General features: G+C 43.3%; 2 protein-coding genes across 2 annotated transcripts; both read left to right on the top strand.

The window, feature by feature from the left end:
• The first annotated feature begins 11 nt into the window (after positions 1-11).
• Positions 12-674, top strand: LOC119742796. The gene has a single exon (XM_038218968.1). It carries the CDS (start codon positions 12-14, stop codon positions 672-674), a length of 663 nt encoding a protein of 220 aa, XP_038074896.1.
• A 2,238-nt stretch (positions 675-2,912) lies between these two features.
• Positions 2,913-14,184, top strand: LOC119743483 (F-box/WD repeat-containing protein 7-like). Its single transcript, XM_038219902.1, has 2 exons — positions 2,913-3,226; positions 12,546-14,184. The coding sequence occupies exon 2, from the start codon at positions 12,548-12,550 to the stop codon at positions 14,090-14,092; it is 1,545 nt and encodes a 514-aa protein (XP_038075830.1). The 5' UTR covers positions 2,913-3,226; positions 12,546-12,547; the 3' UTR covers positions 14,093-14,184.
• Positions 14,185-15,622: the final 1,438 nt, after the last annotated feature.

The following is a 15,622-nucleotide window of genomic DNA, read 5'->3' as shown; positions in this document are numbered from 1 at the left end:
TGCCACTAGAAATGGAGTACGCAGACGATGTTGACTTCCTGGACAAAGCAAAGAAACCCCTGGACCATCTCCAGCCAGTAGCAGCGGAGAAACTAAAAGTCGACAACTTGTTCATGAACGAGACGAAGACAGAGTTTACTCACGTATACCTTGCAGAAGCCACGGAGACAGACTTGCACGGTAAGGATGTCCGCGGCAATGAGAGTTGGCGCAAGAACAAGACCCTAGGCTCCTTACTGTGCAGCACTTCAGACATCACAGCTCACTGCATTCAAGGCAATGTAACATTCCACACGTTACGGAAACTCTGGAGCCGGCGAACCAAGATCCCGCTGAAGGCAAGACTCCGTCTCTACAACGCATACTGCGTATCAATCATGCTCTACAACTGCAACAGCTGGACAGCACCCAAAGTCATGTTTGACAAGCTGGATGCGTGCCACCGCAGACACCTCCGTGTCATCACAGGTCACTGCTGGCCAAAGAGCCTTATCAGCAACCAGGCACTATACGAACTGTGCAATGAAGAACCCCTCTCATCAAAGGTCACAAAGCAAAGATGGTCAATGTTAGGCCATGTCCTACGTATGAACCCTGACACACCCGCTCAGAGGGCCTTAGACTTTGCCGTTACTGGCTCTCAAGCCTACAAACCCAGACGAGGACGGCATTGACCGAAGACCAATGTGCAGGACTGATTGCGGCTGCGGGATATCAAACCGTCTACCGCAGCTGCAGTACACAGTATATATATGTACACTGCCAGTGTAAACTGTCATATTGTCATCATTACATTCAAATTATTCATCCACACAAATGGAGTACCCTTTACCACGGTATGAATTTTTAAAGCACCATGTACAGCCGTGTGGTTGCGAACACGCAGGCGTGCAGGTTGTTAAGCAAAGCTAATCCGATTAAGTAATTAGACGCTGTAACAGAGCATTGAAATTCGTGAACCCCACGAAAAACGTGGCGCTTTTAACGTTGTGTTTCTCAGAAAATATGCTCACTCTGATTGAAATGTTAGATTATAACGGAAGGCGTAATACTAAACTTCATGTCAGTGAAAAAATAAATCGCCGTCATCGATGAAAAAAGTCAATACTGGTAAAGCTGACCTTAGAGTCGGGAACAATTCGTTCGAAAACATCCCCAAATCTATATATCTATATTGATTTGCAGGAATTCCCCAAGTTGATATTTCACGCGTAGTTGGACATATCATGTAAGTGTACTCCGAATTTGAGTTTAATCTGTTGTTGCAAACGCAAGTGTTACACCTTGAACTATCTTCAAGGAAAATTTTGACGAGGAATTTGTGCCAACCAAACCCACGGGCATGCTTTTACAGCCATGTGGTTGCGAAGGGCGGTTTCTTTAAAGGTTACGTAACACTTTATTTTGAATGAAACAACATGTACACAGACACGTTCACGTAGGCGGGCGAAACCTCTGAAACTTAATTTCTCCTGTTTAAGAGACCGTATCTTCATGCAACTTTCAAGGATTATTTCCCTTATAATGGTCCAATTATGAGCTAAAAATCGTTGTGATGTGTCTATTATACTTTTCGTTGAAATTGGAAAAATAGGCCTGGGCTACGTGCATTTTTGAAAGTTGTAACACTGGCGTCTGCAATATCTTTAAATCTTTTCAAGACACGCGAATATTAGTAAGGATCCTATCCATTATGGTGTGTAGTAAAAATGTGTTTAAAAGCCTCCTTCGCAAGTTATTAATTAAAAAGTATCACCCTTTTTGCCGGCTTCCAATTGGTCAATGCCAAGAATTGGACCCACGCCAAGTCACGCCAGGTGACCCTAATGAATATGTTAATATGCCCGTTGTTATTGTGCTGCCGGTGAAGCATGAATTTAGGTTTTATGAAATACGGACTCATTGGTGGTATTGCGCATGCTCATGCATAGATAATTAGGAGACGGACCGGTCACGTGAGAGGGTTTAACCATTTAAAGGGGAAAAGAGTCCGATTTTCATACGAGTCCGATTTTCATATGACACCAGGCGAAATTGGCCAACGGCGCTATGAAAACCATGCACGTGGGTTGGGTAGTCAAAAAACTACTCGTCGAGATTTTCCTTGCAGATAGTTCAAGGTGTAACACTAGCGTTTGCAACAACAGATTTAACTGAAATTCAAAATGGTTGGAGTGTTCAACTACTCGTGAAATAACAGCTTGATTAGATTCCTAGAAATTGTGATAAATATATTATTTGGGGAAGTTTTCGAAATATTTCTTCCCGACTTGAAGGTCATCTTTACCAGTAACCAGTATTGACGTTTCGGCATCAATGGCGGCGATTTTTTTTCACTGGCATGAAGTTTAGAATTTCTTCTTCCGTTATAATTTAACATTTTATTCATACTGAGCATACTTTTTGAGAAACACAGCGTTCAAAATGCCATGTTTGGGGGGGGGGGGTTACGAATTTCGCTGCTCTGTTACAGCGCTTATAAGTACGTCATCGGATTAGCTTTTCCTGACAACCACAGACGCTTCGCCTTCTTAAGCAAAACTCATTTAGCGACGTAGGCGCTTTGGGTGACCTATTTTGGCCCGGCAATACTTACATTGTAATATTTATTAGCGCCATCGGAGTGACTTGGTGTGGGTCTCGGTATTGACGAATTGGAATCAATAACTCGTGAAGGAGACTTTTTACTTCACGTCTTAATTTATAGGAACCTAATTTATATATTATTAGGGAGGCTTAAAAAGATTGACAGATATTGTAAACGCCACATATTATAACTTTCAAAAATGCACGTAGCCAGTCCTACATTTCCAATTTCAACGAAACTGAAGTAATGAACCTATCACAACGATTTTTAATACACAGTTGGATCATCATAATGTAAATGAACCCTGGAAGTTGAATGAAGATACGATCTTCTAAACGGTAGAAATCAGTTTTCAAAGATTTCGCCCGCGAACGTCAACATATCTGTGTGCATGTAGTTTTCATTTAAAATACAGTGTTACTTTACCTTTAGAAATCGCCCTTCGCAACCACACGGCTGGGTATTATCGTTCCACACAGGCCTCCGTATAGTAGAATTCGACCTTTGAACAAGGTGCAGCATTGGCCATGTTCATATCATACACACACACTGGTTGAACTTGTATTGCATGGCGTTGGCTGTTACAGACAAACGGAACTATCTGTACGTATCGTACGCATAAAACTGCAAGGCAAGACGGTAAGTGGCGTTATAGGTTAATGGAACAGTCCTGTTGTACGACTGTTCAGACACCAATCCAAGCTGACTTGAATACCATTCTTATCAACGTTCATTTGTTTGTACATGAGAACTCGTTTTTTTGTTTTCAAGTATTTTGAACAAAAAGTGCATTTGTCAAAAGTGATTGTATTCTCATGTTTAAGTTTCAGTTTTTATCAATTACCGCCACAAAATTATTTCATAAATGTTCATCTCTGTACGAGTACACCGAGTTCCACTAGTCCACATGTTTATTTGAGATTTTAGAAGTGAGAGGTCAGTTTCTAGCACGATATTTCTCATTCACGTCATGCTATTTTTCGGTTTCCGTAAATCAAGATGTTAGTATATAGCATTATAAAGGCCTTTCCGAGGGTGATTTTCTGCAGAAAGCAATGAACTAAATGTAATAAAAAAAAAAAATCCGATTATTAGACGCTATTTTTCATATTCAAGGGGTCAGGACGCTCCAGGCGCGGTTCTACGGGGGGGGGGCTGGGGGGGGGGGGGGCTGTAGCCCCCCCCCCCCCAAATTTTGTCTAGCCCCAAATAAATTCCGTAAAAAAAAAGAAATGCATTAGCAAAAAGAAGGATTGTGATGTACATGCGAACGGTCTCCCCCTAAAGAAGAAATAGCCGTGACAAGGGTACATTAGTTAACATATTGCAAGGGCGGATCCAGGAGGGGGGGGGGGACCAAAGGGGGCCATGCCCCCCTCCCCAAAAAAAACGAAACCATTTTTTTTTATGTGACATCGCAATAAAGGCAGGCAATGAGTACACCACCATCTTTTCCTCAAAAACAATTGGTTAAAGTGGTCAGAAATTGCCTCAGATCGTACCACAGAGCATCTAGAATCCAAAAATTATTAAGCGGGCCCTGAACCACACGCCGTAATTTTTTGGACCCACTTTCTTGGAGGACCAATTTTTTTTTGGCCCCCCCAAAAAAAATTGTGTTCTGGATCCGCCCTTGCTATAGTGTGAATGATTTTAGGATTTTATTGGCGCTGCCCATTGAAAATATGGCACGAGCCCCCCCCCCCCCCACCCCCCACCCACCACCCCACCCCACCTATTGATTTTCGGAGGCCTAAGTGTCTGGAAAAAATAACTTGTCAACATTTCAGCACGCCTCCCTGAAAAAAATTCTGGATCCACCGTGCTAGCCCCCCCCCCCCAAAAAAAAAAAAATATTGGTTCTAGAACCGCGTCTGGGACGCTCTAAATATCGCTTGGTATTTCACACAATGCACTGATCCTTTTTAATACTAAACGTGTCCAAAGCTATACAAAAAGCACATCTGATTCGTGAAATGAAATGAAACGAAATGAAAGCCTCCTTATAATATTTACCACCACGGTCACCATAATTTCAAAACAGAATGAGTGTTTACATTTCAGCTGTTTTGTGAAAGGCATTTTCTTATGCGTACCTTAAAGGGAGGGGGTATATTATACAAATATTGAGTGGCTGAGAGTAGAATGGGAGAAACATTATCGCAAGGTGAAATCTGGACTTCTCCATTTCATGAGGAGAAGCCAAGTGAACTGGAAATGTCCAGATTTTACAGAGCGATAATATCCCTCCCATTTCACAATTTGAAGCCACTAAATATTTGTTATATATAACTGACATTTAGATCATTGTCATTCCATTTTTGAACCTTATTTCAAATTTTCAATACGAAATTGGGGGAAAATTAATTTATTTCTTCCAAACCATACACCCCTTCACGAAAATGCAGTGGCTCTTTGGAACAATACGCTCTACGCGCAACGCTGAACGCGCACACCAGCAGCATTTTGCACACCAAATATTGCATCATGGAACAGAATGATCCTAGACTAGGCCAAGTCTGGGTTGCGCTCGGTCTGTGCCTATAAAGTAAATCTACTCACAGCGCATCGCATACGTCCTTACAATACATAACGCGCGCCCTCAAAATAACCCGGCCCCTTTAGGGTTAAAATGTTGAAAGTTGTGTTTTTGAAAAATCAATGCTTTCAAACAAATATTCCTACGTGACGAGACGTGCAAAGCACGCAAGCGCATTACTTGCGCGCCCGGCGTGCAATCTACGAAATGCCCACGCAGTACGCTCTGAATAGCCAGTCAGCGTCACTTACGTCATCATCACGGCCAGGGGTTAGTGTAAGGAACGAAGGAACGCGCACGCGCCCCTGGAGTCGAGGCTGACCATTGATTTCCATATACACAAAGACAGCAACCCAGACTTGGTCAACCTCGTGCCCCGTGAGTACGATCTTGCTGCGCCATGTTGTTTCCCATCATGCCTTGCGCGATCGTAACCCCTGGAATTGTGTGATTTAAATGTGCCAAAATACGGTACATTATAATTAGGGCTGCAGTTTATCCGATTTACGCGCCGATGCCATCTTTAAAATGTTGAAAGTTGTGTTATTGAAGAATCAATGCTTTCAAACATAAGGTTTGGACATTGTGTATTTTAGCAAAAATTTGTATTACAGATGCGTACCGCTTTCGTCCCAGTACAACCGCAGATACAGGTTTTTTTTTTAGCAAAAAAAAACAGGCTGCCATAATCCATAACGTACAGGCATCGCGCAGTTTTGAATATTTGTACGTGACGTTACGTGCAAAGCACGCGAGCGCATTACTTGCGCGCCCGGCGTGCAATCTTCGAAATGCGCGCGCAGTACGCTGTGAATAGCCATTCAGCGTCATTTACGTCATCATCACAGCCAGGGGTTAGTGTAAGGAACGAGCACGCGCCCCCGGAGTCGAGGCTGAGACTTGGTCAATCTGCCAAGCGTACGCGCTGGTTTGTTCCACGTTTGTACACAGTCTATAGAAATTAATTCTCGATGTGATTGGCTTCTACCGATTTCGGTAGAAGCCAATCATATCACAATATTTCAGGTAATGAGCGTTTTTATTCTTAAAACCGCGCGCAGGTTGTTTTGATATTATTCCTAACACGCAATTAGCCTTGTCTGTGTGTATTCGCGCAGCCAAAGTTTCGCGGAGAACGCACACGCATCCCATGGTGAGGAGTAGAAACAGATACACGCACGCGTACGTTCGAATGCTTTGAAACGGCTCTGGGTACGCACAATACGAAGCGGTATCAATGGATCTCAATATTTTTACAGGTTAAACCCACTGATCTCTATATAAAGACTGGATAGCGGATATGCATACAACATTCACACAGTAGACTTTGCATATTGACCAATTCGCCCCCGGTCTCACGAAGATGGCCGCGTATATACGAACGTTCTACGCGTAAATACGCGCGCGTTGTATCAACAGTTGACGCGCATTTTGGTCACGTACACATATTATGATGTTCTAAAAAGGACACATTTCCGTAGTGATTATTATTTCAAAAACGCCGAAATAAGTGATTTGCGGCATTATAAAAGTAACCACGACGTAAGAAAAATTGTAGTAAACCTTAGTCAGTTGGTCAGTGGTGATGGCCAAAATATAAGTCAAGTGAACCGCGACATTACAAAAGAAATCACGCTGTCTATAAAGACGGCAACTTGTCCTTTGTAGATCACCAGCCGGTCTCACCAATATGGCGTCAAATTCGTACATTGTGCGGCTCTTTATTAGCTATCCAGTCTTTATATAGAGATCAGTGGTTAATGCCAATAAAAATTCCCTTTTGTTTCGAATAACATTTGAATGTCGTGTTCTTTATAAATTCAATCCAAGAGCAGCTGATCTTAGCATTATCATCCAAATATAATGTGTTTGAAATCTACAGATTAAGTTTACGTTTTTAAAACGTTTGCAGTTGTTATCCAGCCTTCCATACCTACTGAAAATAATAAACGAGTCTTCAAAAATTGGTTACTTTGATTGGTCAAGCGAGGTTGCTGCATATGCATAGAGATGGTGTTGCATATGCATCGATGAATACAGGCGCGTGCACGCGAGGGGGGGGGGGGGTGCTGATGGCAGATTGATTAAGTCGGAATTGCAAACTTTTGCACCACATGTATGCACATGCTCTGCAATACATGCACACACATGTACGTTTAATACGCGTGCTGTACAATGTATAAGTATGATAAAGCAGATCAACACTTAGTCAAGAAGAAACTGGCAGATGCATCAAGGGAATACTTCTCTGGAGTCCCAGACGACTCACCAATAGAGGACAACTGGAAATTCTTCATTCAAGCCATCACCGATGCCATGACGCTTATTCCCCATTTTACGGACAAAGGGAAACCTAGCCACCCCTACATCACCCAGAAAATCATCAAACAGATGAATAAACGAGACAGGTTGTACAAGAAAACAAGAAAAAACATGAACCCAGAAACATGGGTCAGGTACAAATCCAAGCGAAATGAAGTTCAGAGGATGCAGAAAAATGCACATAACATCTACATGAACAGCGTCATAGGAAGCAGCCTCAAAACAGATGGAAAGAAGTTCTGGTCTTTCATAAGGTCACAGAAGAGGGAATCACTTGGAATCCCCACTCTCAGGGTGGCTGATAAAACCTATGCTTCAGATATGGAGAAGGCTACAGGCCTTAACGATCAGTTCTCCTCTGTCTTCACCCATGAGAGTGACTCTGATGATCTCCCAGACAAAGGTCCGTCATCCTATATCCCAATAGAGGATCTAACAGTTAGGCAAAGTGGAGTGCTGAAACAGCTGAAACAGCTAAAAACCAACAAGGCTAGTGGTCCTTATAAGATCCCGGCTCGTATGCTCCATGAATACGCAGATGAAATTGCACCCATTCTAACTCACATCTTCCAGCAGTCTTACTCTACTGGTGAGCTACCATCTGATTGGCGTAATGCTCGTGTTGTAGGTATCTACAAGAAGGGCAGCAAGAGTGATCCAGCAAATTATCGCCCTGTTTCCTTGACATGCATATGTTGTAAAATCATGGAGCACATAGTCCTGAGCCACATGGCTAAGTACCTTGCTGCAAATAACATCATCATCGACAACCAACATGGTTTCCGTGAGAAATTGTCGTGCGAAACACAACTCATACAAGCCGTTGATGACTGGGCCTTTAATATCAACAACAAACATCAGACGGACGTCTTGTTTCTAGACTTTAGCAAGGCCTTTGACAGAGTGGCTCATCGCAAGTTGTTGCACAAGCTTGAATACTACGGCATCATAGGCAGAACCAAAGCATAGATCCAAGGTTTCTTGAGTGGTAGGACCCAGCAAGTTGCAGTCAATGGTACCCTGTCTGCACCTGCAGATGTCATATCTGGAGTCCCCCAAGGCTCTGTACTTGGCCCTGTTTCTTTTGTACATCAATGACATCAGTGAAGGTGTTCTGTCAACAATGAGGCTTTTTGCTGATGATAGTGCAATCTACAGGTGCATCAAGTCTCGTAGAGATCTTGAGACTCTCCAAGCGGATCTCCAGGCGGTCTTTGAATGGGCTCAGAGATGGGACATGAGTTTCAACATCACAAAATGCTGCCACCTCTGCATGACCCTGAAGAAGAAAAAGCTTGAACACACCTTTACAATCTCTGGCCAGGCCATCCCGCATGAGAAGAAATGCAAATACCTTGGAGTCACCATCGCTGATAACCTAAGCTGGAACACTCAGGCAGAAGCAGTCAGAGCCAAGGCTTCAAGATCGCTGGGGCTGATCAGACGCACCCTTGGAAAATGCAGCAGGGAGGTCAAGGAGACAGCATGTAACACTCTAGTAAGACCACAACTTGAATTTGCCACAAGTGCATGGAACCCATACACAATCCGCAACATCAGAATTGTTGAGAGTGTCCGCAACATCAGAATAGTTGAGAGTGTCCAACGCCAAGCGGCACGTTTTGTCATGAAGGACTACCACCAGGAATCGAGTGTGTCTGACATGCTGACATCACTGGGATGGGACACCCTACATGACAGACGTCTCCTCCATCAGGTTGAACTCCTCTACAAAATTCAACATGGCCAAGTAAATATAACTACTCCGCCGAACATCGTCCATAGCACACGATCAAGCCGACACAGCCAGACCAATCAACATAACCTCATCTACAGGCAACCACTCACCAGAGTTGACTGCTACCTCTATAGCCCTTTCCCAAGAGCTATTCGGATTTTGAACAGGCTACCAGTGGCTGCGGTTACTGCGACCACTTTGAAAGAGTTCCAGACAGAAGCTCTCCCAACTATAAGAGGGATGGAGCTACCAGTTGTATCTCTCAGGACAAATTGACAATACCACCATCCGATAAGCACCCTTACAGCACACACAAAGAGCACACATGGAATCGCAACTCACCCTCTCCAGGACAGCAGCAATGCTTTTAGGAGAGTACTCTAATGCAAGATGCAAGATGCAAGATGCAAGATGTACATACAGTGTGTGCGCATTGTTATACGGCACTGAAGTGGAACGCGCGCTGAAGTGTACCTTGTCGGGCATCTGGAAAGACGTAAACTAAGTGATGTTCGCTACTTTTTTTTTTAAGATACCGACTTAAGGCAATTCCGACTTGAGTCAAGTCTAGAATGATCCTGACTGTATTTTCCATGAGCGAATGGAACTTTTTGAGCCCAGGCGTGAATGGATGCAATGACGAATGTCACGTGATGTGAGTTCCACCCATCAAATGACAAGGATCTGTATGTCCGTTATATAAAAGGAAATGAAAGTATCATTTGCATGGCCGTGATCGAACAGTGTGTGCATCAAATATCTGTTGTTAATAAATGAGAGGTCTGCGGTAGTATGTGTGGTTTCTGAGGAGAACCTGTTGGATTAACTCGTCGTTTCGAACAGTATGCTCTGTTCGTCATCAGGAGAATGTACAAAAACAAATACCTGTTGTTGTTAAACAAATGTAACAACTGTAGCGCTGTACACTAAAAAAACAATAATTAAAAAAAAAGCAAAGATAAAGTCATTAATAATTTAAATAACTATCAGTGCCGGGGATGGCCTGGCGACATGTACAAAGTGCGCTCAACCTATGAGTGTGAGTTTAACCTGTGAAAACAACACAATTGAATCGTGTGCGTTGTTTGCATGATATGAGCATCTTAAAAATGCCCCTAACGAACAGGTGCATTTTTTTGATGGGCCCTGCAAAAATGACGGGCACATTGTAGGGCGATAGCACTGCACACCATGTCTTCGTACGTACATATACGTGAGTGGCATGCACGGGCACATGCATTTTGTACTCAACTGAGCAACCATCACTGCACTGTATGTGCCGGGGGGGGGGGGGTTGACGACATTTTGTGAGTTTAACTTGCGAGTGTGCGTTCACACCGTTGAATAATGTGCGTTGTTTGCACGAGCTGCAGTTCTCAACTGCCCCTTCCGAACACGCACATTTTCGACTGGCCCTGCACTAGTCTATACTATAATTCAAGGAATCTCTGTCTGTCTGTCTGTCCGTCTGTCTGTCTGTCCGCCGATTATCTCCAGAACCGGCGGGTGCGTTGCTCGGGACAGCAGAATGTGCAGTGCCGAGTTTGAAGTGGTTTGGACGAGCGGTTCTCGAAAAAGCTGCAAAAAAGCAGTATTTTCTGAAGCCTAGCGTGGCAGTACAGCTTAGAACATAACACCACGCACTGTCGTTCTTTTCAATTGTTTACGTCATGTTAAGCTAAAGCGCGCGTGCTCAATATGACGCCAACAATGCAAAAAAGACTCGGGCACCGTGACGCGCCATAACTTTATTGCACACGCACGGGCATTGTAGGGCGATACTATTGTCCAGTATGGGTGAATGTATAGCATTGCGTACCATGTTACCGTTTGTACACCTACGTGGTGGCTGCACGGGCACATTATTTTTGCAGTCGACTGAGCGACCTTACTGCAGGACGAGTGTGCGTTCAACCTGTGAAAACAACACCAATGAATCGCGTCCGTTGTTTGCACGAGCAGTTCTCAAAAACTGCAAGCATGCAACCAATACCTGCGGCAGGCAATTTGCGCTTCCCAAACAAGCACATTTTAGACAGCAAAAAAGCGGTATTTTCGGAGGCAAACGTGGCAGCTTAGAACATAGCACCACGCACTGCCGTTCTTTTCAATTGTTTACGTCATGTTTGAGCTAAAGCGCGCGGGCTTAATATGACGCAACAATGGAAAAAAAGGACGGGCACATCATGGGGTTCTTTTCAATTGTTTACGTCATGTTCGAGCTAAAGCGCGCGTGCTTCATATGACGCAAGCAGTGCAAAAAGGACGGGCACATTGTAGGGCGATAGCACGTACATTTACGTGAGTGGCATGCACAGGCACATGCATTTTGTAGTCAACTGAGCAACCATCACTGCACTGTATGTAGGCGGTCGACTGAGTAACTCTAATACAATATGGTATCGCCCTACAACTACGCCCTACAGTTGTTGGGCGGTACCATATTGTCCAGTAGGGTTAAATATCAGTGCCAGGGGGTGACGACTTTTTGTGCGTTTTAACTTGTGAGTGTGCGTTCACACGATTGAATAATGTGCGTTGTTACACGAGCTGCAGTTCTGAACTGCCCCTGCCGAACACGCACATTTTCGACTGGCCCTGCACTAGTTTAAACAATTTAGTAAAAAATAGGTTGCTTAAAAATAAAAGTCTTGTTGAGAATGAGTCATAAACAGTAATACACATGATACCCAGTGGAAAGAGAGGGGGAAATTGTTCAGGCCATCTCTGAACCTACACATGTTCCTGCACAGTAAGCTCATAAGCATAATATTGTAAACTGTCAAAAATGTTTCAGCCACTTTTACGTTTTTCCCTGTGAAGCACATGAGTGGTGCTAGTAATCAGAGAATAAACTGCTTTAAACTGTTAGATATCTGTATGATTTTGCCAAAAAAAGAGAATAAAATAGTTCAGCGACTGTGCACAACGAAGTAATCACGATGGGTGCATGGAGCAAATCTTCTTTTTACCTACCTACCATGCGAGGCGCCCTTCCCCATCATGATCTCTAGGCATGTAATTCCTGTTCTACTTTTTTTTGTTTAACAATCTTTGGTTTTACAGAGGTATAGACAGGAGAATGATACAATATGACGTGGGCATAAAAGGAGATGTACATTTACATAGACGGTATTTATGTCTATTCAAAGGAATCTATTTTTAAATAGCTAGGAGAATGTTGGCTCAAGAAACAACCAGTGCAGCAGCGACAGAACAGTTTTAAAAATGGGCCAAAGGACCGGCGACCAAAAGCGGCTGGCCGTTGCAAATTCGAAAAGAGGGGTGGGGAAGGAGAGATGTGGACCCCAAATCAATGCTAGTCCAACCCTTGAAATGTTTTTTCTTGTATTTTTCAGCGATGGCGCTGTCAGTTTCGACAAAAGACCCTTTTTCTAACCTGCCGAATGAGTTGAAGGTTCTCGTACTTCAACATCTTTCAGCTGAGGACCTGTGTCGCGTGGCATTATGTAATCGATCATGGAGAGAGGCCGCCAATCACGATGCTCTATGGCGCCCTCTTTGTCGAGAGAAGCGATGGGAGAAGTTTGATGCAGTCGTAGATCTTTGTGTTGAACCCCCGTTCATACCTTCGTCACCTCAACATGGCGGGGATGGAGGCGTTGGTGACGGTGTCACCTTTGCCTTTGATTCGGTTGTCTCTGGTTTAAACTGGCCAGGGTTGGTAAATACATGTAGATGGAAGGAGATATACATGAAGGCACGACATCTTGAAGGAAATTGGAAGAACAATCGGTATCGCGTTGTCTCGTTTCATTTTGGCTCAGCTGGCTACGAGGGAAACAAAGAATATGTCGGCTCTGAACCCGAGTTGACATTACGCAGCCTAGCTTGTGACGGGAATAGTCTTGCCGGTGCTCTCTCGAATGATACTTTGCATATCTGGGATATCACCAGCGGAAAACGTCGACATTTCATCAAAGTGGACGTCAGTAAAGGACAAAAGGCCCTGAAAATGAAGAATGGCATCATAGCTGCAGGATGCATTGATGGTAAGATTCGTATGTACTGTGCCGTGACTGGGGAGCAGCTGCAAGCGATGTCGGGGCATCGTTTGGAGGTGTTTTGTCTCTTCTTTGATGGTGACACTATCGTGAGTATTGCGGGGAAGTCAGACAGGGATAGGGAGGTACGTGCTGACAGTGATATACGGGTCTGGAATGCTAAAGACGGTACATCTCGTTTCGTCTTTGAGAGCACCTCCGATGACGTCCGACTGGTTTACGTGGACTATCTTGACAAGACAGTTGCAGGTGCTTACAGCGACCGTAAGATTCGCTTATGGGATGCACAGAGTGGTGTCTGTAAGCAGACGATTGTCAGTGATGCCAATGACATGATTTCCTGTCACCTTGGGGATGGCATCGTGATGAGTGCCAATCGTGGAAACGTCATCAAGGTATGGAACGTTGAATCGGGGGAGTGCATCAGACACTTTGACGTGCCTGGTGTAGACTTTGAAGATTTGGACCCATATGATGAATCGTTCTCCTTTGAGTTTAACGGCGAATTTCTCTTTGCCACATCGGAGGACTCAAATGTGAGATTGTTCAATCTCGATGGCAAATTCATTGGAGACACCAAGTCGTATGATTTTGCTGAAGAGTACAACCTTTGCATCCGTTGTGTCCTTGGCAATAAATTTATTGCGTCTGCGGAGGTAGGTGGAGGCCCGATGTACCTGTGGAGCATTAACGACCCTGATGCTGGTTTCCGGTTGATCAACCCGTTGAGAGGTATGATGTGTGACGATGAGGTTAATGATGTCTATTCAGCAGCGTGGATGAGCGAGACCAAACTTGCATTTGTTCAGTACTTTGACATGGATAAGGAGGGGTTTTGGAGCATCCAAATACCAGAGATCATTGTTCACCATTATTGGTGAAGAGGAGCATGGCAAGGATCGTCACTTTGAGTCACCAAACTGACAACGCTTGCCAGGCAACTCTTCAGAGGACCACATGCACAATAGATGGACACACTGTCAGTTAGTTTGGTGACGTCATTGACCAACGCTTCCTTGTATCCGTAGCATAACAATCCTAGACGAAATTTACTATAATTATATGCGTTCTGCCTGAAAAATAATATTTTCTACATCCATGCACACATATAAGTGGGATTATGCGATCTTAACTACAATAACAATGGTTTGTTTCTCCCCCCCCCCCACTCCCGCACGGGTTTAAGGAATATATAACTCGCTCATATTATTTACGTTGTCCGCATTTCTAGATATAAAGCGAAATTACTGCATTGTAGCTTTGGAGAATAATGCAGTATCGGTTTACTTTTTTACTTTTTTAAATTTCATTGTAATAAATTGTCCTTGTGTCTAGCAAATTTCAGCTGTTCGGAAAATTTCACTCAGTTGTTTTGAAAGACAAAAATGAAAAGAATGTGGTCTGGACCTTTGATTATGTTCCCATGCCCCTATGCAGTAAGCCATTTTCATAACTCATCTGTTTATGTTCATGGCGTGGTTATTGGAAGAAAATCGTATATAAAGAATATGTTATTCGGAAAAGGTGAAATTAGATGACATAGTACTGTAAATTTATTCAACACCTACCAGTAAATTGCAAGCTATATTCCTTTGTTTTCTCTTCAATGTTTCCACTGTAGTTTTTAAGAGTGTTATTGTTATGCAATAAACATTGGAATTTTACTGCTTTAAACTGAGGCAGTTTATTAGTCTATTAGTCATACTTTAGATGTAGTGCATGCTAACTGAAACTTACTGATTAGCTGGTAGTTTTTGTGATTATAAATGAGCCTTAAGCTTCGTGCCATTTTATGGAATTTGAGTCGAATGTGAGTCGAAATGACCACAAGACATCAGCCGAACAACCAAGAAAGGCTTTAAGCGCGTTTTTTTAAAAAGGGCGTTGAACATCGAAAAAATTGTAAAAGGGGAGGGGGGTCCGCCCCTGCCCTCTGATTGGTGAAATAATTGTTGCACAGTTTTTCTTCATTCACATGCCTTCCGATACATTGGCTAGTAACAAGAAGGATGATTGTCTGATGAAACACATTCGATTTGGAAGATCGTTGTTTTCATTTCACATTGCATTCACTTCACTGATTGGGACAATTTAGACAATAACATCCTAAAATTAGAAGTATTATGCATTCCTTACGTGTATGCCCTTGTAATGAAACGTTACTCGCCTATTTTGTACCTACTGAAATTCAGCTATATTGTCAGTGGTTACTGGTTAACACTAAACCTTATCAATGCTTATTTCGCGGAGTGCATGACCAATTTGTGATCCTCAATTATTCTACCTAGCAAAATCTCTGTGGAGGCTTTATTTTTTATTAAGTTTTATTTAAGCCAGACACATTAGGTCGCATGTATAAAAACTAGCAAATGCTGCGAAGTTTAAGCAAAAAGTAAAAGCATTTACTTTGG

Source organism: Patiria miniata, unplaced genomic scaffold (genome assembly GCF_015706575.1).
Source record: "Patiria miniata isolate m_02_andy unplaced genomic scaffold, ASM1570657v1 HiC_scaffold_6, whole genome shotgun sequence".
In the NCBI taxonomy this organism is placed as follows: domain Eukaryota; kingdom Metazoa; phylum Echinodermata; class Asteroidea; order Valvatida; family Asterinidae; genus Patiria; species Patiria miniata.
The sequence above is the reverse complement of the archived record's forward strand: the minus strand, read 5'-3'. Positions and strand labels throughout refer to the sequence as shown.

Excerpts from the sequence above, each read along its gene's own strand:
- LOC119742796 (XM_038218968.1), top strand. The coding sequence starts at position 12 with ATGGAGTACGCAGACGATGTTGACTTCCTGGACAAAGCAAAGAAACCC.
- LOC119743483 (XM_038219902.1), top strand. The coding sequence starts at position 12,548 with ATGGCGCTGTCAGTTTCGACAAAAGACCCTTTTTCTAACCTGCCGAAT.